We start from the raw sequence: 27,114 nt of genomic DNA, 5'->3' as shown, positions 1-27,114 counted from the left end.
AAGCCGTCGGCCCGGTTAATACTAAACCCAAGCTATGTTTAAAAAAATTGTTTAATTTACCAATGTTTGTATTTAAACCCAAGTTAGAAGGCTACACGAAGGGAAGATGTTCAATAAGCCAATTAGCAGAAGTATGTTCTTTTTAAGTATGGTGACTTATTTATTATTTATTGTAAATATTTCGTCTACTTCATTACGTTGTACAGAAAGCCTTTGATAAAGTAAGTTTAAACATTTACTATTTCTGACATCACCATCAAACATTTACTTCTGCTTTTTTCACTTCTACAAAAAGATTTCTTGTTTACTTTCAGATATTCCTGAAGATGCTTTGATGCGCGAGAGCGAAAGTCCGTAAATATACTTTTATTAAATAGTTATATTTACCATTTTTATACTAAATTCATAAATTCGATCATACAACCAATTACTACCCAAAATTTTACAACCCAAATGGGAACGAGTTTTTTTAAGAAAGTAATAATGGCAGGTAGTAAGAAAAACCCATTGAACTCATATTTTTATTTTGCCGTAAACAGTACACCCGCATGCAAATAGAAATATAATTCTTAGAATACAAAGAACTCCACGAAAGAGTTTACGACCGAGTCGTGACTCACCAATGATCATAAACATCTATTTTTAGTTTAGTACCTTTTTTTATAAGTTGGTCTCTGAATCCGTCACTGTATAGTACTCCAGACGTGCTCAAATTATACACAGAAATGAATTATACCGACTGGTGTACTTTGAAAGTGGTTGGTTTCAACAGTCAACGATGGTACCATAGTTGCCAAGTGGAAGTCCCTTGGTAACTGCGAAAATAATCAAGAAATGTCTATTTTGAATATGTATAATGTGGAATCTAGTAGCTTTTTCTTGACGATAGTCTAGTTAATGGGTTTCATAGTAGTTTTATGTTGAATACTTCGAAAATTTTGATTACAATCTCTTTTTTGTAATCCAACTATACGACTTTTTTTAGTCCTTTACAATTAACGAAAAATCAAAATATTTCGTGAAGTACCAAATTTAGATATAGGAAATGTATAATAATATTCATTTAATATTTGACTGCAATCTAAAAATGAAATAAGGTATAGAACGTTCCCTAAAAAAAGTTTTAAACACAAGTTTTATATGAACAGTAACACCCACACCCACACACATATATATATATATATATATATATATATATATATATATATATATATATATATATATATATATATATATATATGTATATATATATGTATATATATATGTATATATATATATATGTATATATATATGTATATATATATATGTATATATATATATATATATATATATATATATATATATATATGTATATATATATATATATGTATATATATATGTATATATATGTATATATATATATGTATATATATGTATGTATATATATATATATGTATATATATGTATATATATATATATATATATATATATATATATATATATATGTATATGTATATTTTACATTAACGTTTTAATTTTATTTCCAAAACCTTTCAACCGGCAACCGCTGTCGGTTCCACGGTTCTTCCTTTCTTCAAAGAATTAATTCTTACCCACTGCGATGGTTGTTTGCCGTGATGACCAGTTCCGCTTCAGGACATTTACAACGACGATTGGCCTCTTCAAAACTGAAATCGTAAGAAAACAGGAACCACCGCTTTTAGAAATGACTCATCCAAAACAAAATGTAATTTATTATATGGGTATTACGACTCTAATGCGTTATACAGCTCCTCCTCGGAGATTTATGGTGTGATAAATGGGATTTGGACTGACTGATAAATTATTATTATTCACGACGATTTTCTGAACATAAATTTGTAATATGGCAGATTTTAGAAAGTGAGTAATGTTTTATATATATTTATTATCCATATTACCAAACTGTTATATGGGTACAAAAATGATTTTTTTATACGTTATTAATATTGGTCCGAGTGAAACTATTACCTTCTGTTTCATAAAATTAAAAAAGTTTAATATCTATAGCTTACTCCATAGTATCAACTTGTTTCTTTTCCTCTTATTCTTCTTCTTCAAGTGCCGTCTCCATCAATGGAGGTTAGCGGTTATGGTGGCAAATGTTTGTCTATGTTTTTGTTTTTGTTCCTCCCGGGGATTCTTAGCACCCCCTGAACATTTAAGTTCTGCCGGGCACTGGGGGCCATCGATTTAGTTCCATTTACCATCATAACTTTCTTGGGAAAATTAATGAGGTGGTTTCCCATTGCCTTCCTCTTATTAGTGCAGTAAAATTAGGATCGGTTTGTAATCAAAGCACTACTGCTTAATTAAAGTATGAGCAATTCAACGACTGTACATCTTTATCACTGCAAAATGGTCAACAAAATTGTTTGTATTTGACTCATGCCTAAGCACGCATCTCATGATAGTTAAAGCGTGGCATTCATGTTCTGATATTTAGTCCGACTTATGGTCCAATCTTCGAAGTTGGATCCGATATCGGACCGTGAGTGGGCTTGGTGGATTGTTGGAACCCTTGTACGAGTCGCAACATTTAGAGTGACGATTCGAAGGTTTAACTTCCAACTGGATCAAAGCTTTCCTCAGTCAGTGCTTGACCTTGGGTACCTACTTCACGTGTTCCTTAATGAACAGTGAAGGAATTTCTGAATTTGTTGATATCTACAGAAATTTACAGTCTTTGTTTGCGGTATACTAGTAGTGCTCTATACGCGAACCGAAATGCGCGAAAACAGCCCAATAATACCTGCTGATTGGGACGTTGAAGTACGAAAACACTGCCTGTTGCGTAACAACAATACTTAATATTTTTAGTCTATTTTTGTATCATATTATTTAGTTTATTTTTGTATCATACTGTATATTAGTTTAGATATATAAAATTTCTTTGTACTAACTAATAATCTGTAAAGCGCCGTTATCTTGCATTTAAATACCTTTCTACACAAGTTTCTAAAACCTTCATAGAATCGTAACAATGAAAGGATTAGTATTTTCCAAATTACCCTCTGACGCATTCCAAAATTCCGCAAGTTGAGACAAATACCCTTATTCAGGTAGTTTTTATCAATGATTTGAAAGTTAAAGGTATTTGAAAAATAAACATATCTTTTAATACGTCGAGGGGTCAGGGGGGAGATTTCGGAATGTTTGTGATTGAGGGGCGAGAGTGGACATGAGTATCAGTTCAAATTCCAGCACTGAAGGAGCGTCAGGGTCTACTCGCCCTAGCGGCATATTAGTGTTTTAAAACAGTCGGTATATTAATAAGTTCGTGTCAATATTGTATCACCGACAAGTGTGTATCATATGCAAGTTATCGGCGTTTAAAATACATTGTATTTGTTTAAATATATTTGTTCAAACGTTCTTTTCGAATCTTCATTTTTCCCAGTTTTCTGGGTGGTCCTTCAAAGAAATATATATATAAAGTGAACCTATTTCCCTAAGGAAAAACCTTGTTCCCCAAGGGAAAAAACCAGCGACCTATTACTGGTGCGTGAAACAAAGCCATCAGGACAAAGGTGTAAGGACAAACACCTACATCTTCGTTCATGTTCCTTCGAACCGGACTTCTTCACATTTCAACTTCGAATCAGAGATCTTCGCATGTCTCATCTTCAAGTTAGACATCAACGCAGAATCTGCAGCATCTTCCAGTAGGACGCCTCCAGACTCCTTCATCCTGGTAGCTGATCTAACGCCTAGCATCACACTCAACAAACTGTAAGTTTTTTAATTTTAGTATCATTTGTGAAGTGCATACTATAAACTCTTTTTGAACATTTATTGAACATTTTCGTTATCTCGCTATTATTTTTATAATTATTATATCCTTTTACTTATATTTTCGATTTTTAGTGTAAATTCTCATATTTTCGCTATATCTCTGTGTTTATTACTATTCTTCTGTTTTTTCAATTTAAAGATCAAATTCTTTCACATATTTCTCGCTCACAAAATCTTAATCTAATTCAATCAGCTAATCATGGATAAAACGGTTGATGATATTGTTAAAGTAAAAGATGATCTTGTTAAGGCAAGAGGTCGAAGTAAAGCTTCGATAACTAGATTGGAGAATTGGTTTAAAGAAAATGAAAAAAGTAATATTTCAAAAAATGAATTAATTTTTAGAAAAGACTATCTATCAAAAGTTTTTGACAAATATCTCGAGGTTCAAAATGAATTAGAGACAATAGATGATGAATTTTCTGTTGACATGGCAGACGTAGAAGACAGATTTTTAACGTTAGGATCAGCTCTAAAGAATAAAATTGATACAATTTCAGTAAATTCTGTTGTGAGCACCTCAGCTCAACAAAATCATTCAAATAACCATCATATCCGCCTACCGGAAATAAAAATTCCACATTTCAATGGAAATATAGCAAATTGGCCTAGTTTTATCGAGATGTTTACCAAACTTGTCGTAGATGATTTAAATCTTTCAGATATTGAAAAACTAATTTATTTAAAATCAATTCTCAAGAACGAGCCTCTACAACTAATTGAAAATTTGGAAGTTGTAGGCTCAAATTTTTCCGTTGCGCTCGATACACTTAAGAATAGATTTGAAAACAAATGTTTAATAATTAACACTTATTTAAAACAACTTTTGAACGTTCCTTCATTAACAAAAAATACTGCTCAAAACTTGCGAGAATTCTTAACTCACATAAAAAAGAATTTAAGTGCGCTAAATAATTTAAATATCTCCGACAATCTTGCAGATTTAATTTTAATTCATATATTTACACAAAAATTAGATTTTAATATGAAACGATCCTTTGAATCCGAAAGAGATTTCAACGAACTTCCTACAATAGATGAGTTTTTGAATTTTATTGAAAAGAAATGTAAGATATTGGAAAATTTGATCTTTGAAGAGAAAACAGTTTATAAATCAAAACCGTCTCTTCATATTTCTATAAATAATAGAGATACATCTTTTAAATGTTTCGTATGCAATTCTAACTCACATAAAGTATACTCTTGCCAACAATTTTTAAATTTGTCCGCTCAAGAGCGTATGCAAAAAGTAAAAAACAAAGGTTTTTGTCTCAATTGCCTTGCTAGTGGTCATATGTCTAATTCTTGTTCCTCATCTTCGAATTGCAAAACCTGCAATAAAAGACATCACTCTTTGCTTCACATTTCGCACCCGTCGGAAAATATTTCACGGCAAAGTTCGTATAGATCGAATTCTGAAAGTCAACCCGCCCAAAATCAATTTGTTCGGAATTCACGTCATCAACGTCCAAATCAGCATTCGTCTCAATTCACTTCGGAGAATATTCATGCAAATTCGCAGAACAACTCTGTTCCAAATGCAATTCCGCAAGGTTTACCAGATACGCAAAATCTTCCAGGGCCGAGCAATATTTCGTCCCACTCTGTATATTCGAACAATCTGCAAATTTTACTCGCAACTGCTTTGGTAACTGTTTACGATGTTGAAAACAATCCCATCTCTGTTCGTTGTTTAACAGACTCCGGTAGCCAAGTTTCGTTCATAACAGACAGGTTAGCCAAAAGAATTTGTTATTCACCCTATACCAGAAATCTTCAAATATCAGGTATAGCTCAAACTTCTTCTGTTTCAAACAAGATGGTAGACCTTAAAATCTATTCAAACACATATCCTGGTAAAAACTTTAATCTGTCCTGTGCTGTCCTCGAAAGCATTACGTGCCAGCATCCACAAGTCGCGCTGGATTTAAATTTATTAAAAGTACCAAAAAATATAAAACTTGCAGACCCACATTTCTGTACCCCGTCGGACGTAGACATGCTTTTAGGAGCTGATATTTATTTTGACCTAGTTACTTACGGCTTAATAAAATTAGGCCCCAACCTTCCTATTCTTCAAAACACTCATTTGGGTTATATTGTAGGTGGAAATATCCCATACTCTCGTTATATAATGTTAGGATCAAACGCGACTCCTTCAACGAATAATGCACACTCACATTATTCAAATATTTCGTTACACGTACAAACTGCTGATCTTGATTCTCTTTTAAAGAATTTTTGGGAAATAGAAGAGACTAAACCACTCACTTCTATTCATGTAAAAACATTAACTCCCTCAGAACAGCGAGCTGAGGACATATTCAAATCTTCACTAACAATTCTTCCTAGTGGCAGATTTCAAGTAGACCTACCTCTGAAGACTCCTAATGAATATCAAAAATTAGGTGAATCATTTCATTTGGCAAAAAGACGTTTTTTCAATCTTGAAAAAAGGCTTAACAAATCAGACGAGTTACGGCATCTGTACACAGAATTCATATCAGAATATGTTTCTTTAGGGCATTCATTTAGGTGTTTTCAAGCATGATAGCTTAACTACTCGACTCAGGGTTGTATTTGATGGATCAATGAAATCAACCTCAAATGTGTCTCTCAACGATATTATGCTCAAAGGTTATACTGTACAACCTGATTTGTTTGAAATTCTAATTCGCTTTAGACTTTACAAATATACTCTTATCGCCGACATCGAAAAGATGTTTAGGCAAATAAGAATCAACCCAAAACAGACATTTCTACTAAACATTCTGTGGCGCAATTCCCCGCAAGAAGAATTAAAATGTCTAGAACTTCAGACCGTGACCTACGGCACAAACTCAGCTAGTTTTTTAAGTACTAGGTGTCTTAAAGAGTTGGCAGTTCGAAATAAAGAAAAATACCCATTAGCTGCTGATGCTCTAGAAAATTCTTGTTATGTAGATGATATTTTACATGGTAAAAATGATATCGAGACTTTGTACAAGACTTATAAGCAACTTTCTACGAGTCTAAATTCCGCTGGGATACCACTCCATAAATGGAGTTCTAATTCTTCCGAGTTTCTCGACTCTATTTCCTCTGAATCTCAAAAATCTAATTATGTAATAAAACCCGACAATTCGTCAAATAAAGTTCTTGGAATATGTTGGAATTCTCAGTCTGACATGTTCTCTATCTCTCTTCCTGACATTTCTAGTGAACCAAAATACAAAAAAAGAGAAGTTCTATCAATTATCTCTTCTATTTTTGATCCTCTTGGTCTAATAAATCCGATTACTGTATCTGCCAAGTTGTTAATGCAAACAATTTGGATATGTAACTTAAATTGGGATGACAAACTCACAGGAGAAATTTCATCAGAATGGTTGAATTTTCTAGCTCACATTCCTGATCTTGCAAAACTCACAATCTCTAGACCTCTGCTCAATCCGCTCAATATTTCTCGAATTGAAATCCATGGTTTCTGCGATGCAAGTATGAAGGCATATGGCGCTTGTATTTATTTACGGGTTTTACATGAAAATGGAATCGTTTCATGCAACTTAATTACTTCAAAGAGTCGTGTAGCTCCGCTAAAAACCATTTCCCTACCCAGACTTGAATTATTAGGGGCTGTTTTGCTTTCTACCCTGATTTCAAATATCTTTCTTATTATTTCACCAAAGGTTTCTTCCATAGCTTCGGTTAGGCTCTGGACAGACTCCCAAATTGTACTTGCATGGATAAATTCTCACCCTTCTCGTTGGTCAATCTTCGTAGCAAACCGTATAACTCAAATACAGGAGTTAACGCGAACTTATTTATGGAATCACGTAAGTTCTAAAGATAACCCAGCAGATATTCTGTCTCGCGGTACCACACCGGCCCTGCTGGTAGACAATACATTATGGTGGCATGGGCCCCATTTTCTAATGAACGCAACCACTAAATTTAATGAATTTGTTCCAAATATTGATATAACAGATATCCCTGAAATAAAAGCCACTTTACACGCTGTAAATAATTCGAAACCTACTCTATATACAACTTTTTGTAAATTCTCATCTTTCACTCGGTTACAAAGAGTAATTGCATATTGCAATAGGTATATTTACAATCTTAAAAATAAAGAAAACAAAAGAAATGGTGTACTTTCGGCTTCCGAATTAATAGAAGCCGAGCAGAGAATAGTTAAAATCATTCAACTAACATTCTTTCAATCAGAATTTAAAGACTTAAAGCATCAAAAAACAATAAAAAATAAGGCTATCTTAAAATTGAATCCATTTATAGACGCATCTGATTTAATAAGCGTTGGTGGACGACTTCGCAATGCAAATGTTTCGTATAATCAAAAATTTCCACTTCTTCTTCCTACAAAATGCCAGGTAGTTAGATCGTTACTTGAAAGAGAACACATTCGCCTATTGCACACAGGCCCTCAAAATACATTGTCAAATATTAGACTCACTTATTGGCCTCTTGATGGACTGAGAGAAATCAAGAGGATCATCTACAAATATAAGAACTGTTACAGATTTAACGCAAGACCAGCTCATCAAATAATGGCCGATCTACCCAAAGAACGGTTTCAGGTCTCTCGACCATTCACAAATGTCGGCATCGATTACGGGGGCCCATTTCAAATAAAATCTTCAAAACTGCGACGTGCTCCCATTTGTAAGGCTTATATAGCAGTATTCGTATGCCTCGTCACTAAGGCAGTCCATATAGAGCTAGTGTCCAGTCTTAGCACCGAAGCATTCCTACTAACGTTAAAAAGATTCATTTCACGCAGAGGTATTCCTAAAACCATTTATTCGGACAATGCGTCCAACTTTCTTGGAGCTCGTAATCAGTTAAAAGAGCTTTATGACTTTTTTATGGGAACGGATGTTCTACCTACCATAAAAGAATTCGCAGCCTCAACATTAATTGAGTGGAAGTTCATTGCACCTCGATCTCCACATCAGGGTGGAATTTGGGAAGCAGCTATAAAGAGCTCATGTCCTCTGTCCATTGTCAGACAGTCCAAATGATTTTTCTTTTCTAACCCCCGCTCATTTTCTCATTGGAAGCAGCATGACTTCCTATCCAGAAAAAGATATCTCGACAAAATCCGAAAATAGTTTATCACTGTGGCAGAAATGCAGCAAAATTCAGCAGCATTTCTGGAAATGTTGGTCTAGGGATTATTTAAATCGCCTCCAAAATAAGCCCAAATGGTTTCTGCCCCAAGAAAACATTAAAGTCGATGATCTTGTACTCCTAATCGATGATAACGCTCCTCCTCTAAAATGGCCACTGGCAAGAGTAATCGAAATACTGCCAGGTAAAGACGGCAGGGTTAGAACTGTAAAACTAAGAACTAAAGACGGAACATTTATAAGATCTGTTGTTAAAGTATGTCCTTTACCCCATACTCATTTAGATGTAGGTCACATCAACGGGGGGACTATGTTGCGTAACAACAATACTTAATATTTTTAGTCTATTTTTGTATCATATTATTTAGTTTATTTTTGTATCATACTCTATATTAGTTTAGATATATAAAATTTCTTTGTACTAACTAATAATCTGTAAAGCGCCGTTATCTTGCATTTAAATAACTTTCTACACAAGTTTCTAAAACCTTCATAGAATCGTAACAATGAAAGGATTAGTATTTTCCAAATTACCCTCTGACGCATTAAAAAATTCCGCAAGTTGAGACAAATACCCTTATTCAGGTAGTTTTTATCAATGATTTGAAAGTTAAAGGTATTTGAAAAATAAACATATCTTTTAATACGTCGAGGGGTCAGGGGGGAGATTTCGGAATGTTTGTGATTGAGGGGCGAGAGTGGACATGAGTATCAGTTCAAATTCCAGCACTGAAGGAGCGTCAGGGTCTACTCGCCCTAGCGGCATATTAGTGTTTTAAAACAGTCGGTATATTAATAAGTTCGTGTCAATATTGTATCACCGACAAGTGTGTATCATATGCAAGTTATCGGCGTTTAAAATACATTGTATTTGTTTAAATATATTTGTTCAAACGTTCTTTTCGAATCTTCATTTTTCCCAGTTTTCTGGGTGGTCCTTCAAAGAAATATATATATATATATAAAGTGAACCTATTTCCCTAAGGAAAAACCTTGTTCCCCAAGGGAAAAAACCAGCGACCTATTACTGGTGCGTGAAACAAAGCCATCAGGACAAAGGTGTAAGGACAAACACCTACATCTTCGCTCACTGCCAACATAGCGTTCTAAGGTAGTTTCTGTAATCATCGTCATCAACGACATTGACCAACTTCGTCACAATAGTTCATACGATCAACGAATAATTTCTTGATCCAACATTTTTTTTCCTTCTTTTCAATCTCAATAGTGAGACTAACAAGCATAATGCTGCATTATCTGTCATTTTCCTCCTTCTAATTATATTTTGCGTATATTTAACTCGATACATTTTTTGACTGGGCGATGTGTACCAAACGTTAAAATAGACTAAGAGTACTAGGACTGAAGTTAAAAGTGAAGCCGACTATCCAACTAGTAGTATTACTAAGTGGGACTTTAAATCGGAATGTGAATGTCCCGCTTTAACATGTTGGTTTGCTTTAATCATGCTGCACACAGAATCTACGTTTACGGGACCAGGAAAAGTTGTGCAGCTTTGGACAATAAAGTAATTGTAGTAATTGTCTTTTAATATGTTCGTGATATTGATTTTCAAACGAAACCTGAAAGAATATTTTATTACACACTTAATAGTAGGGAGCTGAATAACAGGGTCCAAAACCATTACATTTGGGTATAATATATATATATATATATATATATATATATATTAATATATACATATATATATTAATATATATATATATACATATATATATATATATATATATACATATATATATATATATATATATATATATATATATATATATATATATATATATATATATATATATATATATATATATATGTAGGACTATTTCTTACTATAAGTATTTAGCATAGTTTTATTCATTAGTTACGCCACTGCAAGGAACCACTTAAACAATATGCTTAAGTCGCTATAAGGGAGACGGGATTCAGAGGCGAAGGGGGACAGGAGATATGTAGACGAGAACACACATTCCTCCTGAGCCGGGGGATTCGATGTTTGTCGCCCGAACTGAGTAGACTTAAATTATCGTGCACGCCGAAAAAGACGAAAGACGAAACCAATTAACGACGGGGGTGTTCGATATTTTAATTCGCAGGTCGCAGACAATTATCCGTAATCTTGTGTATTGTAAATGTAAATAACATCGTTACAGTGTATTCTATATAATAAAGACTTCTCGCATAGATCGCGGACTTTTAATATAACGTTAACACTCTTCAAATAATAAAAGAACTTAATTAGACCTACATTTTGGGGGCTCAACCGAGATTATTTCGAAAGAGACAGTAACGTTTATTTGTGCCGCTAATTATGGAAGCAAAATTATAAAAGACGCAGTTTGTGAAAATCGAATCAACGACGAAGTGACTGTTGTAACATAATATGCCAAGAGGCTGAAGTGGCGAGACTATTGACGACGTTGCAGACGACGACGATAAGATTAATTTATGGTTTATGGATGTTTGGACCCACTGGATGATGACAAATGATCAGGTGACTTTGTTCCTTTAATAGATTGTGCGAAGATTATTTTTTTTATCATGAACTGTGAACATTAGAAAAGAACTTTTAAACAAACAAAAGTATTTGTAATTATTTGTTGATTTAACTTTACTCTGTTGATGTGAGGACTTATATTTTGATAATGATAGCTGATGCTTGACTATAATAATATTTTAAATTGAATGTTAAAATCAAAATCTTTTAGTAGGATATTTTGCTTTATTCTGAGATATTATTGTACTTATTATACTGTTGTAATATAAAGAGATAAGATTTGCGAATTAAAAGCGACCACAACCTCGTTCACAGTAATACTAATTTAGACTACACTCAGAAAAATAATCTATAAGTTTTTAAATTTTTAATTCTTTTTATAAATTTTTAAATTTTTTATTTTTTTTAAATAACTTTGATATCAATTTTTAAAATGCAGTTTAAACAAACGACTCTTACCGATTTTCAAAAAATTAGTTATAATATTAAAAATTCGGCATATAAAGCTGTTAAGGCGTTGCACATTATAGCATATGGTGATGAAGAGGTGCCGTGACAAACAAGAAGGAACTTGCGAAATTTTTCAGGCTTTGCGTGGGATAAAAATGCCAGCGAATATGCTGATAAGATAAACGACGTAAAACAGAAATTAGATATGCCAGACTTAGTTGCAGTCTGTAACGTACTGGATCTGGATTATTCGGGTGCAAATGACGACGTAATTGAACGTATTTGTTCGTTTTTGAATGAATTAAATGTAGATGACAAGAATGACGAAGATGACGATGACGACAACGACGCGGACGACGATAAAGAAGCTTATGACGAAGATAAAGACGTTTATGACGATAAAGACGATTTCGACGATGAAGACGATAATGAATACGAGGACGAAACTGAAAGTAGGCGGACGATGGCTTTAAAGACGAAGAAAAAAACAAAATCAGGTAGAATGACGGCCGGTAAAGTAAATGATTCTTTTGCTTTGACTTTTAAAGACGTAGAAGACAGCATAAGACCCTTCGACGGAAAAGACGATTATCCGGTGAGAAAATGGATTACTGACTTCGAAGAAATTTCTGAATTAATGGGATGGAATGATTTGCAAATGATAATTTTGCAAAACGATCCCTAAAAGGAATTGCGAAACTGTATATTCAGTCAGAAAAGGAATTAATAGCTGGAAACTATTGAAGAAAAGACTTACTTCGGAATTCGAAAATAAAATAAGTAGTGCTGAAATACATAAAATGCTGATGCGTAGAAAGAAGAAACATGATGAAAGTGTACAGGAGTATGTACTGACGATGAGGGAAATTGGTAGCAGAGGTAACATAGACGACGAGGTCATAATACAATATACAATAGAAGGCATTCAAGACGACCCTGTTAACAAAGTTGTACTTTATGGCGCAAACAACTTCAGAGACTTCAAGGAAAAAATTAAATTGTATGAACTCATTAAAAAACAGACGGCACATAAATCCTCTACAACTGAAACGCATAGAAAGAAGTGGACAAACAATGAAGTACGACGAGATTATAGAAACAACGAAGCTAGAGGAGATGACAGAAGAATGTCGGAAAACAGAATTAAGAAAGAAGAACAATGTTATAATTGTGGAAATCGAGGGCACAGATCGAGAGATTGTCCTGATAAAGCCAAGGGAACGAAATGCTTCAAATGCAACCAATTTGGACACGTTTCTTCTCGATGCAATGCTAAAGAAGATAGACCTTCGACTTCTGGTCAGGTAAATGTCATTGACGTAGTATACAAAAAACTCAGTGACCTTAAAATTTGGAAAAATATTGTTACGTACATTGTTTGATACAGGAAGTTGTAGCAGTCACAACTGCTAACATATAATTAATTAATATAATTTATTATTGAAATCCTAAAACCCCTCAGAATCCCGTTTATGAAACGTTTATGGGCAATAGACGAGACGATGCGCAAACTAAAATGATCAAAAGGTGCTCGGCGAAGGTCAGTTTTGGCCAACAACTCAAGCAGAGAGGTGTATTTCTCCAAGCCTTAACCGGCATTTTTTTGTCTTTAAATCGGGTAGAAAATCTGGGATTGGATTTAATATTTTCCCCGAACATCAAGGGAGAAATTAGAACAGATGATAAAGAATCTTGATTGAAAAAACCGACTTCCAAATCTATAAAAATGAATATTTAAGACCCGGCTTCCAAATCTACTGAAATAATTATTTAAAACCCAGGTGAGCAATTAAATCATTTAGTTTTATAGGCCTATCATTTTATTGATATTTTCATTGTCTTTTGAAATATTAAAAGTGTAAAATCCGAGTTTTCTCATATGTATCATGTGGCCTTGAGCCTAGATCGTTAATTTATCGGACACCTAATTAGTTTTTCTGTTTTTTTGTATACCTACTCAGTTTAAAAAGTTTCATGCCTGATTTACTAGATATTCTTTAAATGCGCAGACGCAATAAATAAGACAGGATGACAGTCAGCTGATAAAATAAAATGTTTGTTTGTTGTGGTAATTCGATGTAAGAGTATGTGTTGACAGTCATCTTTGGGTGCCTTGATGTTTCTCTAAATGTTATTTTTTGTAGATTTCACCCGATTAGGATACGTTTAATATTAGAATTAGTTTAACCAAACACCTAATTCAACCCATTGGAAACCAGGAACCGATTGTCTCCAGAACCACAGCGTTCCTCTTCATTCGTTTTTTTTTTCGGAGCCTCAAGGATCGTCAGAGTCTTAAGGGGACTTATCCAGGACCGCTGTAGTGTTGTGACAGACAGTAACAACTAGTTTCTCAGGGTTAAGGTTTTTCTTGTAATTTACAACTTTGTATATGCATATACCAAGGTTAGTACTTATTACAGTTTTTTGTAACATCTATAAAAGTTAGGTAAATAGCTATTAATTAATTAAATTAGATTCATTGTTAGGGAAGGGGTTCATGATTTTTGTATAGCTGTTTTTAAAAGGGAAGGGAAGAAATTTATGCATCAGGGTTTTTAAAAATTATATATATATCTTTCCGAGTCTGTTGGCCATACTCATCACACTTGATCACTTTAGATATCTCCCAGCATCTGTGTGTAAGCATAACACTTACACATAGATCTGGTGTTTAGCTGCTTCGACACATATTAGTCGTATATTTGTTAGGTAAGGTAGTTTCTTTTGTATAACCGTCACGGTTTTTTTTTTCTTAGTATTTATATTCCCTACCTTACCTATCTAGGATTTAACTTTCGTAACTAACCTTAGTGTTAAGATCTCGCTTCTCCCATGGATTTAGATTATAGATTTACTAATACACCTTTTCGTTTGGCCCAGTAGTGGGGATATTTAATTTTGTCGTGGCTTTTTGGTCCTCGCATACCGTAGCCCCACTACTGTAATTATATTTTCTCTATGTATATATATAGGTGAGTTTTGTTAGTTGTTAATATTATAAATATATTTGTTACAAATAGTTTTGCTTTTATTTCAGTTCCTGCTTACAGTTATAATATAGCAGAACAAGGTCAATAGTGTCTTTTCGGTTTTTAAACATTATTACAGGGTATTAAATCAATAGTACTTTATTCCTTGTTGTTCATAACTTCATTTATTTTTTTTTGTTAATTTCCTTCAGAAATTAGCTGGCGCCCATTTTAGTATTTTCCTAGGCATCTCCGTATATTCTCTTATCTTACCCCTTTTATAGTTCCAGATTTTCCGGTGCATTATTATATTGTATTCTTTTGGTTAAAAGATCTCTTTTCCCCTTATCTCAAAGCCAAATTCTAGTGTAGTGAGGCTAGCCCGAATTCGTGCTTGAGGTTTTGTGTCTCTGTGTTCTTTTGAGCTAAGCCATTCTTTTTATTATAACTTCTTTGCTAGTTCTTCTCTAATTGATCATCTCCTTCTCCATATACCACCCCTAAATTTTATTTAGGTTTCAATTGGCGCTTTTGCGTTTGCAACTTGAGTTGTTTCAATTGGCGCCCAACTGAATTTAAGTGGTTTCAATTGGCGCCCATCGTGGGGCCTCTTTTTTTGCACGTACTTTTGGCTTTATATCTTTGGTTTTTTTTTTTCTTCTCCCACTTTAATTTCTGGTTGAGTACCTTTGGTGTTGTATTTTAATTTTCAGCTGTGTTCTTTAACTCTTGGTTTCTTAACTGCAACATTGGTTTTTGTATTTCAATATTTAGTTTATCTACATTCTCTATTAAATATACCCGTAGTACCCTTGTTTTGCTATATTGTGGGTAGACTGAATAAATTGCTTTTTTTGATTAACTAAATATCCATATTGGATTAATAATAAATAACATAAGTATATATTAAAAAGGAAAATTATTTAAATATTTTAAATTTAACTATCTTAACACTATAAAAGTCCGGAGTAGCACCAAAGTAATTCACCACTGTCTGGAAGTAACATTTTTTTTTGAAATTTCTAGGTTTCTCAGGGATTGTAGCCGTACCTTGCATCTGAGTTCACGACTGGATAAACAAGCAAACATTACTGGTAAAATAATTCAATTATAATAATAACCTGGAAACATAGAGTAAGTTAGACTTTACCTATTTTATCATAGTTTTCCTCATATATTTTCTGGTATATTTCCAAGTTGTATAAAATGTCTGCTTTCAAGGTAGAGCATCTGTTAGGTCCAGAATTAGAGTACGAGTTGAGAGTCCGGCACTTAAACGATCCATCTTTGACAACAGTGGAAAGGAAAAGGGTAGTGTTGCGTGGTGCATTAAAGCAAGCTGCAGCAAATCGGGGTTATGCTGTTCTGTCTGCTTCCCATCTTAATTTTAAGGACGAGATTGCGGAAATAGAGGTTACTCTTGCAGATCTGGTGGTCAAAATTGGTTCTTTTGTGGGTTCTCCTAGTGATACTGCCTATGCTCGCTATACTTCTCGCTTAGGTCATGTTGCAGCTAGAGTCCATCTGTTAGAAGCTACAACAGAGGAAGAGGAGGAAGTGAAGAGGTCTCTTAATTTCAGGGTTCTGATTCTGGAAGGTGAACTTGATTGTAAAGTGATTCCACAGGCACAGTCAACTCCTCATAATGCTAGTGTTTCAGTAAATCCATTTCCCTTCGTTAAGTCTGCTCCTATTCATAAATGGGGTGTCCATTTTTCAGGTCAAGATAATGAAAATGTTGTTAGTTTCTTAGAGAAGGTAGAATGTCTGCGTATAGCGCGTGGTAACAGCGAGGAAGAGTGTTATTCTTCTGCTGCCGATTTATTTAAGGATTCAGCCTTCACTTGGTATCTCAATAACCGAGGTAGTTTTGCTTCATGGCAAGAGTTAGTTGCCAAACTTAGGTCAGATTTTCTTCCATATAACTATGAGGACAATCTTCTTGATGAAATTAAGTCTCGAAAACAAGCTCCGCAGGAGAAGGTAACTATATTTGTAAATGAGATTGTTAGTTTGTGTAAACGGTTGGAGACTCCTTTGTCTGAGTCACATATCATAAGGATCATTAGAAAAAATTTGTTGCCCTCGTATCATTCTAGTCTGGCACTTACAGATATTTCTTCAATTGCTGACTTAACGGAAAAGTGTAAGAAGTTAGAGGAAGTTTTGTCATGGTCTTCTGACAACGTGTCTAGAGTCCCTATTCATCAGAATTTCAGAAATAATGACTCATCTTATTCTGATAGACCCAATTATTCACGGTCTAGTAATAGTAGAAATTTCAGAAATAATGACTCATCCTATTCTGGTAGGCCTAACTATTCTCGGTCTGGTAATGTCTCTTCTTTTAATTCGAAGCTTACCTGTTGGAATTGTTGTCAGTCAGGACATGGGTATTACGAATGTTCTGAGCCTAGAATTCGGTTCTGTTATGGTTGTGGACGTCAAGGTGTCCGTAAATTTGAGTGTGAATTCTGTTCGGGAAACGACAGAAGGGGTGGGTTGGCCCTGGCTCCTACTCCTCGTCAAAATACAGGGAATACAAACACTGTCCAAACTCCTCAAAACCAAGGAACCAGTTTCTCGAGTCTGGATGCCCAAGCTTCCACAAGCCAAACATCTCACGCTCTACCGAAAGACAAAAGACCACAGAACGGCAAATACCAACCGAAGAGAGGACAACGTTAATTGAGCATGAACACCGTGATTCTTCTGTAGTTTCTTCAAGTAATCTCTTGTCTTCGTTTGTTGATTTAGATATAAACTCATTGTTAGTTCGAAAAAACAAGGATAATCGTCCATATCTTGAAATATCTATCTTAGGACATTCTTGTTTAGCTTTACTGGACACAGGGTCCAATATCTCTATTTTAGGTTCTCTAGGTCTGGAATTTCTCCAGAATTCAAATGTAAATATAGGAATAGATCAAAGTTTGCAAGTGACTACAGCTGATGGTCAAATTCAACCAATTTTAGGTCAATTCACTACTGAGATTTCTGTTAGTTTTTGTAAAAGAATGATTACATTCTTTGTTATTCCTTCAGTTAAGAATTCAGTCATCCTAGGTATGGATTTTCTGAAAACTTTTAATAGTGAATTAAATTTTACTGAATTTTCCTTATCTGTGTCTTCTTTCAATATCTCTTGCGTCAATGCTGTTAAAGATATGAGTCGACTTAATGCTCAGGAATTAGAGCAGTTAAATAGTGTCATCACATCATTCTCTTCTATCTCATCGAAAAATCAGTTAGGTCGAACTCATCTCATCGAACATCACATTGATGTTGGTTCGTCTAAGCCCTTCAGGCAATATCAATATCCCTTGCCTCAAGCCTGGCATGAAAGTTTAGTAAAGGAGGTAGATGAAATGCTTAAGTTAGGTATTATTGAGCCCAGTACTTCTTCTTTTTGTAGCCCTCTGTGGCTGACAAAAAAGAAAGATGGGACTTTTCGTGTCTGTTTTGACGGACGTAAACTTAACGGTATAACTATGAACAGAGATGCTTATCCTATACCTCGTATAGATATCATCCTAAGTAAATTACAGAATGCAAAATTTATTTCATCTATCGACTTAAAGAAGGCGTTTTTACAGATTCCTCTCAGCGAGGAGAGTAAAAAGCTTACTGCCTTTGCAGTAAATGGCAAAGGATTGTATCAGTTCACTACAATGCCTTTTGGTCTTGTGTCTGCTCCTCAGACTATGTGTCGATTAATGGATTTGGTAATAGGTCCTGCTTTAGACCCATTTTGTCAATACTATCTTGATGACATTCTTGTCATTACTCCTGATTTCGAAACTCATATCTCTGTATTGCAGCAGTTGTTTCAGCGTTTAAAAGACGCAAATTTGACTATTAATTTGGATAAAAGCAGCTTTTGTCGTGACTCTATTAAGTTTTTAGGATATGTTGTAGATTCTCAGGGTCTTCGTACTGATCCTGATAAGATGTCAGCGATTCGGGATTTTCCTGTGCCTAAAAATACCACTCAGGTCCGTCGATTGTTAGGAATGGTTGGTTATTATAAGAAGTTTGTTAAGTCTTATTCGACCTTGTTGTCTCCTATCACAGATTTACTTCAAAATCGGAAAAAGGGACAAAATATTGTGTGGACTCCTGAGGCTAATGAAGCTTTCATTAAAATCAAGGAGGCTCTCACAAATTCTCCTGTTATGGTAGCCCCAGATTTTACTAAGCCTTTTTATCTGATGACAGATTGTTCTAACACTGCATCTGGAGGTGTACTCTATCAAATGGTAGATGGAGAAGAACACCCTATAGCTTATACAAGCAAGAAATTAAATAAAGCCCAGAAAAATTATACTACAACTGAAAAAGAGTTGCTAGCTATAATTACTGGTATTGAACATTTCAGATATTTTCTTGAGGGTCGTTCTTTCACGGTCATAACTGACCATAGTAGTTTGGTGTGGTTACAGAATATGAAGAACCCATCTCCTCGTTTGGCTAGGTGGATTTTAAAATTGGCACAATATGATTATAAGATTATTCATCGTAAAGCTGCAGGTGTAGTAGTCGCTGATGCACTCTCTAGAACGTTCGATATTAATTTGTTAGATTTATCTTCCTTGCAACCAGATGACTGGTATCGAAAAATGTTGTATGATGTACAGAATGTACCAGGTAAATTTCCTGATTTTAAAGTTAAACATGGTGTTTTGTATAAACATGTCTTAAGTTCCATGGATGCCCTTACTGGAATGTCGGATTGGAAGATAGTCGTTCCAACTCCTAATAGAGCAGAGGTTTTGGCCACTTTTCATGACCATCCTACTGCAGCTCATTTTGGTTTTTACAAAACTTTCCGTCGTATATCGGAACTCTATTACTGGCCGAAGATGCGTCAAACTGTACGTAGCTATATCGCTAAATGCAAAATCTGTGCTACATGCAAACCGACAAATCTTCCCCAACCAGGTTTAATGGGTAGTTATCGACGGATTGATTTTCCATTTCAACTTATATCTTTAGATCTTATTGGTCCTTATCCTAGGTCTTATAAAGGTTCTCAGTATGCCTTGGTAGTTGTTGATTATTTTACAAAATTTCCTTTGGTTCATACTATGTCTAAGGCAACTACTTCATCCATTATCAAGTATCTTGAGAATGAGGTTTTCTTAATTTATGGTGTTCCACAGATCGTGTCTTGCGATAATGGACCACAGTTCACAGCTAAGGCTTTTCGCGACCTCATGTCCAAATATAATGTCCAAAAGATCTGGTACAATGCGAACTATCATCCACAAGTCAATCATACCGAAAGAGTTAATAAATCAATCGTGACTGCTTTAAGGTCATATTCCTTTCCTGATCAAAGAGCTTGGGATACTCATATCCACTCTATAGTACAGGCTATCAGGACTTCTTCTCACGAAATAACCAAATGTCCTCCATCTTATTTGATGTTTGGTCGTCATGTTCCTCTTTCTGGTGATTATTTTGGTACAATTTCAGAAAATGCCAATAACTTTCCCACTATATCAGATAAATTACACCGTTTAGAAGATATCCAGCATCTTCCTGATATTTATGTGGATGTTCGCAAACGTTTGAAAGCATCTTATGCTAGAAATAAATGCCATTATGACTTGAGAAAGCGAGAGTTATCCTTCAGAATTGGAGATTCTGTGTTGAAAAGAAACTTTGTCAAATCTGATAAAGTGAACTTTCAATCGGCCAAGTTATGTCAGAAGTACATACCTTGCACAGTTATTAAGGTCATTTCTCCTTTAATTTATGAGTTGAAGGAAACTTCCACTGGCAGGAAACTAGGAAGGTTTCATGTCAAAGACTTACTGGAGGACAAGACAGTAGGTCCACATAACTTGTCAGATAATTTGGATTCTTCATCTTCAGATGAAGATTAACTGGTCCCTTATCAATGCTGTACCAGTTTGGTTGTTTAAGATCGGTTTATCTATTTTTGTTTACCTGGCAAAACAATAAGAGTAGTGCTATTTTGCCTTCTATTTTTTTTATCTTATCTTAATGTTGGTTATTATCTTAGTTTATGGACTTGTTAATTTTGTTGTTTGTTTTCTCTTAAAAGTCCAACTGCATATCATAGGAGTACAGGATGGATATATGGGAATTTCCCCATCTTGAGTTCTGAGTTGAATAGATATTTACAGGGATAATGCGGAAAACATTCCAAATATTTTCTTTAATAGTGTTGTATGGTTTTGTGGACCATGGCCATAAAAGCTTATGCATTCATATTCACTTACTGTGTCGGTGTTTTAGCGTGGGTTCAGGATTGATCACCCTGGATGTGTGCCCTCACTTGGCTCAGAAATATATCTTTACATATTAGTTGTTTCTTGAATGTCTCTTAGGTTGAAATTAGAATGTGTCATTTAGAATTGGATCGTTCTGATATTCAGCAATAAGTAAGTCTGTTTAACTTGGTTTGTTATCTCCTATGTTGTTATCTTCTCAAGAATTTGAGTTTAACATATCTTAGTATCTTGAGTTTGTACCTGTCTACCTACCATTCGTACGGATTGGTAGATGTGAGTTTATCTTTACCTTGAGTGTACCTTTATCTTTACCTTAATTGAGTTTATCTCGTACCTTTACCTTAATTGGTTTATCTCATACCTTTACCTTAAGTTAGTTATCTTTACCTTTACCTTGATAAGTTTATTTCTTATCTATATCTTATGAATATATATCTTATCTTTATCTTGATTATGGAGTCCTAAAAATCTGTCCTTTACTGTTCTTGTCGTGAGTAAAGAATTGGACCACGTCAATAGTACAGTTTGGGTATTACAGTTAGGATCTCTTTTACCTTTCCTTCTACCAAGTGTATAGCTGGTAGAAGTGAGTTTTGTGCATACCCTCTACCATGAGTAGATCTGGACTTGCAATTATCTTTTACCTTTTGTGCATATTCTTTACTACGAGTTGGGATTGCAGTTAACTTACTTTTTTTTTAGCATACCCTATACCATGAGTATAGTGAGCTTGCTAGTATCTAGGCTTGCTAGTGCCTTTACCGATTGTGTGTTTTTCCTACCGCTGCTAAAGCAAGTAGATGTATTGAATTATCTTTTACCTTGAATTTTCGAATATATTGCTGATATCCAGAACCATATCATATAGATGTTTAGGTTTGTAGTAATATAGTTTCAACTAGTCCTAATAAATTAAGCCCTCATTGAACTCTTGGGTGATTGATAGAATCTGTTCGCTCTAGTGTCAACGTTGGGTAAACTTGATAGGACTTTGTTTGAGTTTGTGTTGTGAATGGTTCTTGGTCCTATCTTTTAGAGGTTGTTAACACACCTCAGTAGTGTAGTTTATTAATAGTTTTACTAATACTTGGAAATATAGAATTTAAGTATTGTTGAAGGTTAATTTACTCTATATAAGGTTGAATTGAATTATACTGAATATATTGGTATTGAGATTGATATTGCTATAAGGTTATTGAATTATATTTAGAAAGTACCTAAGTGATTGGGTTGTATGTTTTTTTTTACTTTTCTTAATACTTTGTCTAAATAAATTAAATTATTTTAATTTTTTTGGTAAATTACGCATTATTAAATAGATCACATGCTGTCTGTCTACTGTACGTCTGTCAGTGTCATTACTTTTATCCCATCTAATGAGTAAACAGTGTGGCTGATAAGCTCAAAATCCTTGTGGTTGACACCACAACGTTTCGGCTTCATCATATTCATCGTCTGGTTTGTCTTTAAGGCTAGATTGTCCTAGACAATAAAAAAAAAAGGAAACTTCTGGTAAGTGGAAAGTTTTCCTTTTTTTTTTTCTGGAGTTGAGGGAGGATGTAGCAGTCACAACTGCTAACATATAATTAATTAATATAATTTATTATTGAAATCCTAAAACCCCTCAGAATCCCGTTTATGAAACGTTTATGGGCAATAGACGAGACGATGCGCAAACTAAAATGATCAAAAGGTGCTCGGCGAAGGTCAGTTTTGGCCAACAACTCAAGCAGAGAGGTGTATTTCTCCAAGCCTTAACCGGCATTTTTTTGTCTTTAAATCGGGTAGAAAATCTGGGATTGGATTTAATATTTTCCCCGAACATCAAGGGAGAAATTAGAACAGATGATAAAGAATCTTGATTGAAAAAACCGACTTCCAAATCTATAAAAATGAATATTTAAGACCCGGCTTCCAAATCTACTGAAATAATTATTTAAAACCCAGGTGAGCAATTAAATCATTTAGTTTTATAGGCCTATCATTTTATTGATATTTTCATTGTCTTTTGAAATATTAAAAGTGTAAAATCCGAGTTTTCTCATATGTATCATGTGGCCTTGAGCCTAGATCGTTAATTTATCGGACACCTAATTAGTTTTTCTGTTTTTTTGTATACCTACTCAGTTTAAAAAGTTTCATGCCTGATTTACTAGATATTCTTTAAATGCGCAGACGCAATAAATAAGACAGGATGACAGTCAGCTGATAAAATAAAATGTTTGTTTGTTGTGGTAATTCGATGTAAGAGTATGTGTTGACAGTCATCTTTGGGTGCCTTGATGTTTCTCTAAATGTTATTTTTTGTAGATTTCACCCGATTAGGATACGTTTAATATTAGAATTAGTTTAACCAAACACCTAATTCAACCCATTGGAAACCAGGAACCGATTGTCTCCAGAACCACAGCGTTCCTCTTCATTCGTTTTTTTTTTCGGAGCCTCAAGGATCGTCAGAGTCTTAAGGGGACTTATCCAGGACCGCTGTAGTGTTGTGACAGACAGTAACAACTAGTTTCTCAGGGTTAAGGTTTTTCTTGTAATTTACAACTTTGTATATGCATATACCAAGGTTAGTACTTATTACAGTTTTTTGTAACATCTATAAAAGTTAGGTAAATAGCTATTAATTAATTAAATTAGATTCATTGTTAGGGAAGGGGTTCATGATTTTTGTATAGCTGTTTTTAAAAGGGAAGGGAAGAAATTTATGCATCAGGGTTTTTAAAAATTATATATATATCTTTCCGAGTCTGTTGGCCATACTCATCACACTTGATCACTTTAGATATCTCCCAGCATCTGTGTGTAAGCATAACACTTACACATAGATCTGGTGTTTAGCTGCTTCGACACATATTAGTCGTATATTTGTTAGGTAAGGTAGTTTCTTTTGTATAACCGTCACGGTTTTTTTTTTCTTAGTATTTATATTCCCTACCTTACCTATCTAGGATTTAACTTTCGTAACTAACCTTAGTGTTAAGATCTCGCTTCTCCCATGGATTTAGATTATAGATTTACTAATACACCTTTTCGTTTGGCCCAGTAGTGGGGATATTTAATTTTGTCGTGGCTTTTTGGTCCTCGCATACCGTAGCCCCACTACTGTAATTATATTTTCTCTATGTATATATATAGGTGAGTTTTGTTAGTTGTTAATATTATAAATATATTTGTTACAAATAGTTTTGCTTTTATTTCAGTTCCTGCTTACAGTTATAATATAGCAGAACAAGGTCAATAGTGTCTTTTCGGTTTTTAAACATTATTACAGGGTATTAAATCAATAGTACTTTATTCCTTGTTGTTCATAACTTCATTTATTTTTTTTTGTTAATTTCCTTCAGAAATTAGCTGGCGCCCATTTTAGTATTTTCCTAGGCATCTCCGTATATTCTCTTATCTTACCCCTTTTATAGTTCCAGATTTTCCGGTGCATTATTATATTGTATTCTTTTGGTTAAAAGATCTCTTTTCCCCTTATCTCAAAGCCAAATTCTAGTGTAGTGAGGCTAGCCCGAATTCGTGCTTGAGGTTTTGTGTCTCTGTGTTCTTTTGAGCTAAGCCATTCTTTTTATTATAACTTCTTTGCTAGTTCTTCTCTAATTGATCATCTCCTTCTCCATATACCACCCCTAAATTTTATTTAGGTTTCAATTGGCGCTTTTGCGTTTGCAACTTGAGTTGTTTCAATTGGCGCCCAACTGAATTTAAGTGGTTTCAAAGTGACATAAGTGCAATGAGACAAGATATTTTTAAAAAGCACTTTGATGACGTCATTCTTATGAAGAATATAGTAGAGTTAAATGGATTAGGAGGTATTAAGGTTAAGACTTTAGGTTCTTTTAACATAATAGTGGAAATTCAAGGCGAAGATTTCCATATTTTATTTCATGTAATCCCAAAAGGAGCATTAGACGTTGAAGTTATTCTTGGAAACAATACACTAAAACAAGCAGAGGTTACCATAACCGAAGATAGAATTATTGTATGCAAAAAAGAAGTAGATAATATAATAATGAGGATTGCAGTGGACGAGGCGACACACGATGATAATCTACAACTGGAACATATTAAAGACCCAAATATTAAGATGGAGATAAAAGAATTAGTGGAAAATTATGAACCGCGACAGACCAAGACTACAGATATAAAAATGAAAATAATTCTAAGTAGCGAAGAACCGATACACCAAAACCCAAGAAGGCTATCAATACCAGAAAAGCAAGAAGTAGGTAAGCAAATTGAGGAATGGATAGAGAAAAAAATAATTCGACCTAGTACATCCGATTTTGCAAGTCCAATTGTACTCGTCAAAAAGAAAGACGGACAGATCAGAGTTTGCGGTGATTACCGAAAACTTAACCGGAATATAATAAAAGATAGGTTTCCATTACCTTTAATAGAAGATGTATTGGATCGGTTACAAGGTGCAGAATATTTTAGCACAATAGACCTCAAGAATGGATTCTTCCATGTACCAATAGAGGAAGATAGCATTAAATACACGGGATTCGTCACTCCAGACGGACAATACGAATTTTTAAGATGTCCGTTCGGATTGTGTAATAGTCCTGCAGTGTTTCAAAGATTTATTAGCCACATATTTAGAGAGCTGACATCCAAGAACATAGCAATTTACTATATGGATGACATAATAGTTTTAAGTAAATCCGAAGAAGAAGGAGTTGTACGTTTAAAGCAAGTACTCGAAGTAGCTAGGGACTACGGCTTAGAGATAAAGAAGAAAAAGTGCCAATTTTTACAGAAAAGAGTAACGTTTTTAGGATATATTCCTAAAAAAAGTATAAAAGTATACAAGTTACGAATTAGAAGTTTTAGCTATAATAGAAGCAGTGAACAAAATTTCGTATCTATCTACTCGGAATCAAATTTAAAATAGTAACGGATTGTTCCGCATTTACTAAGACCATGAATAAAAAAGATTTAACTACCAGAGTTGCGAGGTGGGCTCTGTTACTGGAAGATTATCAATACGAACTGGAACACAGAAAGGGAACAAGGATGGCTCATGTAGACGCTCTCAGTCGATACCCTATAGTCATGATAATAAATGAGACATCAGTAGTACAAGAACCAGGTTTTATAGAAAGAATAATGCATGCTCAAGAAGCTGATAACCACATTCAAGCAATAAAGAAAATACTTGCTACGGAAGCTTACGAGGACTTTCTGATTAGAAACAATATTCTATTTAAATATGACGAAGGTAAGGAATTGTTAGTTATTCCGAAACGAATGCAAACAGAAGTAATTAAACTGTTACACGACGTAGGACATTTTGCTGTAACAAAAACACAGGAGTTAATTCAAAGAGAATGTTATATTCCTAACATCAAGGAAAAAGTCGAGCATTGTGTAAGAAATTGTATTAAGTGCATACTTGGAAGTAGAAAAGAAGGTAAAAAAAAGGGTTGGTTACATCCGATACTAAAAATCGATGGACCTTTACAAACATTTCATGTTGATCATTTAGGACCGTTAGCTACAACCAACAAGAACTATAATCACATTTTGGTGATCATCGACGATTTTTCTAAATTTGCATGGTTTTATCCTACAAAATCAACGACGGCAAAAGAAGTCATAGAATGTATGAAGAGGCAACAGAAGGATTTCGGAAATCCTCTCCGAATAATATCCGATAGAGGTACCGCATTTACAGCGAACGAGTTCGAAGAGTATTGCCAAAGTGAAGAAATTAAGCACATTAAGATTACGACAGGTGTACCAAGAGGCAATGGGCAAGTAGAACGTGTCAATAGAACGTTAATCTCAGTATTAACCAAATTGAGTATAGAGGAACCGACGAAGTGGTATAAGCATATTTATAAGTTGCAACAGTTTTTTAATTGCACTTATCAAAGAAGCATTGATGCTACGCCATTCGAAGTACTCTTTGGGACAAAGATGAAGAATAAAGAGGATCTAAGGATGAAAGAAATAATAGA

General features: G+C 34.4%; 2 protein-coding genes across 2 annotated transcripts in view; one reads left to right on the top strand and one right to left on the bottom strand.

Annotated features, from left to right (window-relative positions):
* Window positions 1-27,114, bottom strand: part of LOC140436949 (uncharacterized) — a 243,695-nt gene that overhangs the window by 151,803 nt on the left and 64,778 nt on the right. The window lies entirely within an intron of this gene.
* On the top strand, window positions 6,405-8,834 carry LOC140435923 (uncharacterized). The gene has a single exon (XM_072524637.1). The coding sequence runs from the start codon at window positions 6,405-6,407 to the stop codon at window positions 8,832-8,834; it is 2,430 nt and encodes an 809-aa protein (XP_072380738.1).

Source organism: Diabrotica undecimpunctata, chromosome 3, assembly GCF_040954645.1.
Source record: "Diabrotica undecimpunctata isolate CICGRU chromosome 3, icDiaUnde3, whole genome shotgun sequence".
NCBI classification, from domain to species: domain Eukaryota; kingdom Metazoa; phylum Arthropoda; class Insecta; order Coleoptera; family Chrysomelidae; genus Diabrotica; species Diabrotica undecimpunctata.
This window is presented reverse-complemented; position numbering and strand designations above follow the sequence as displayed.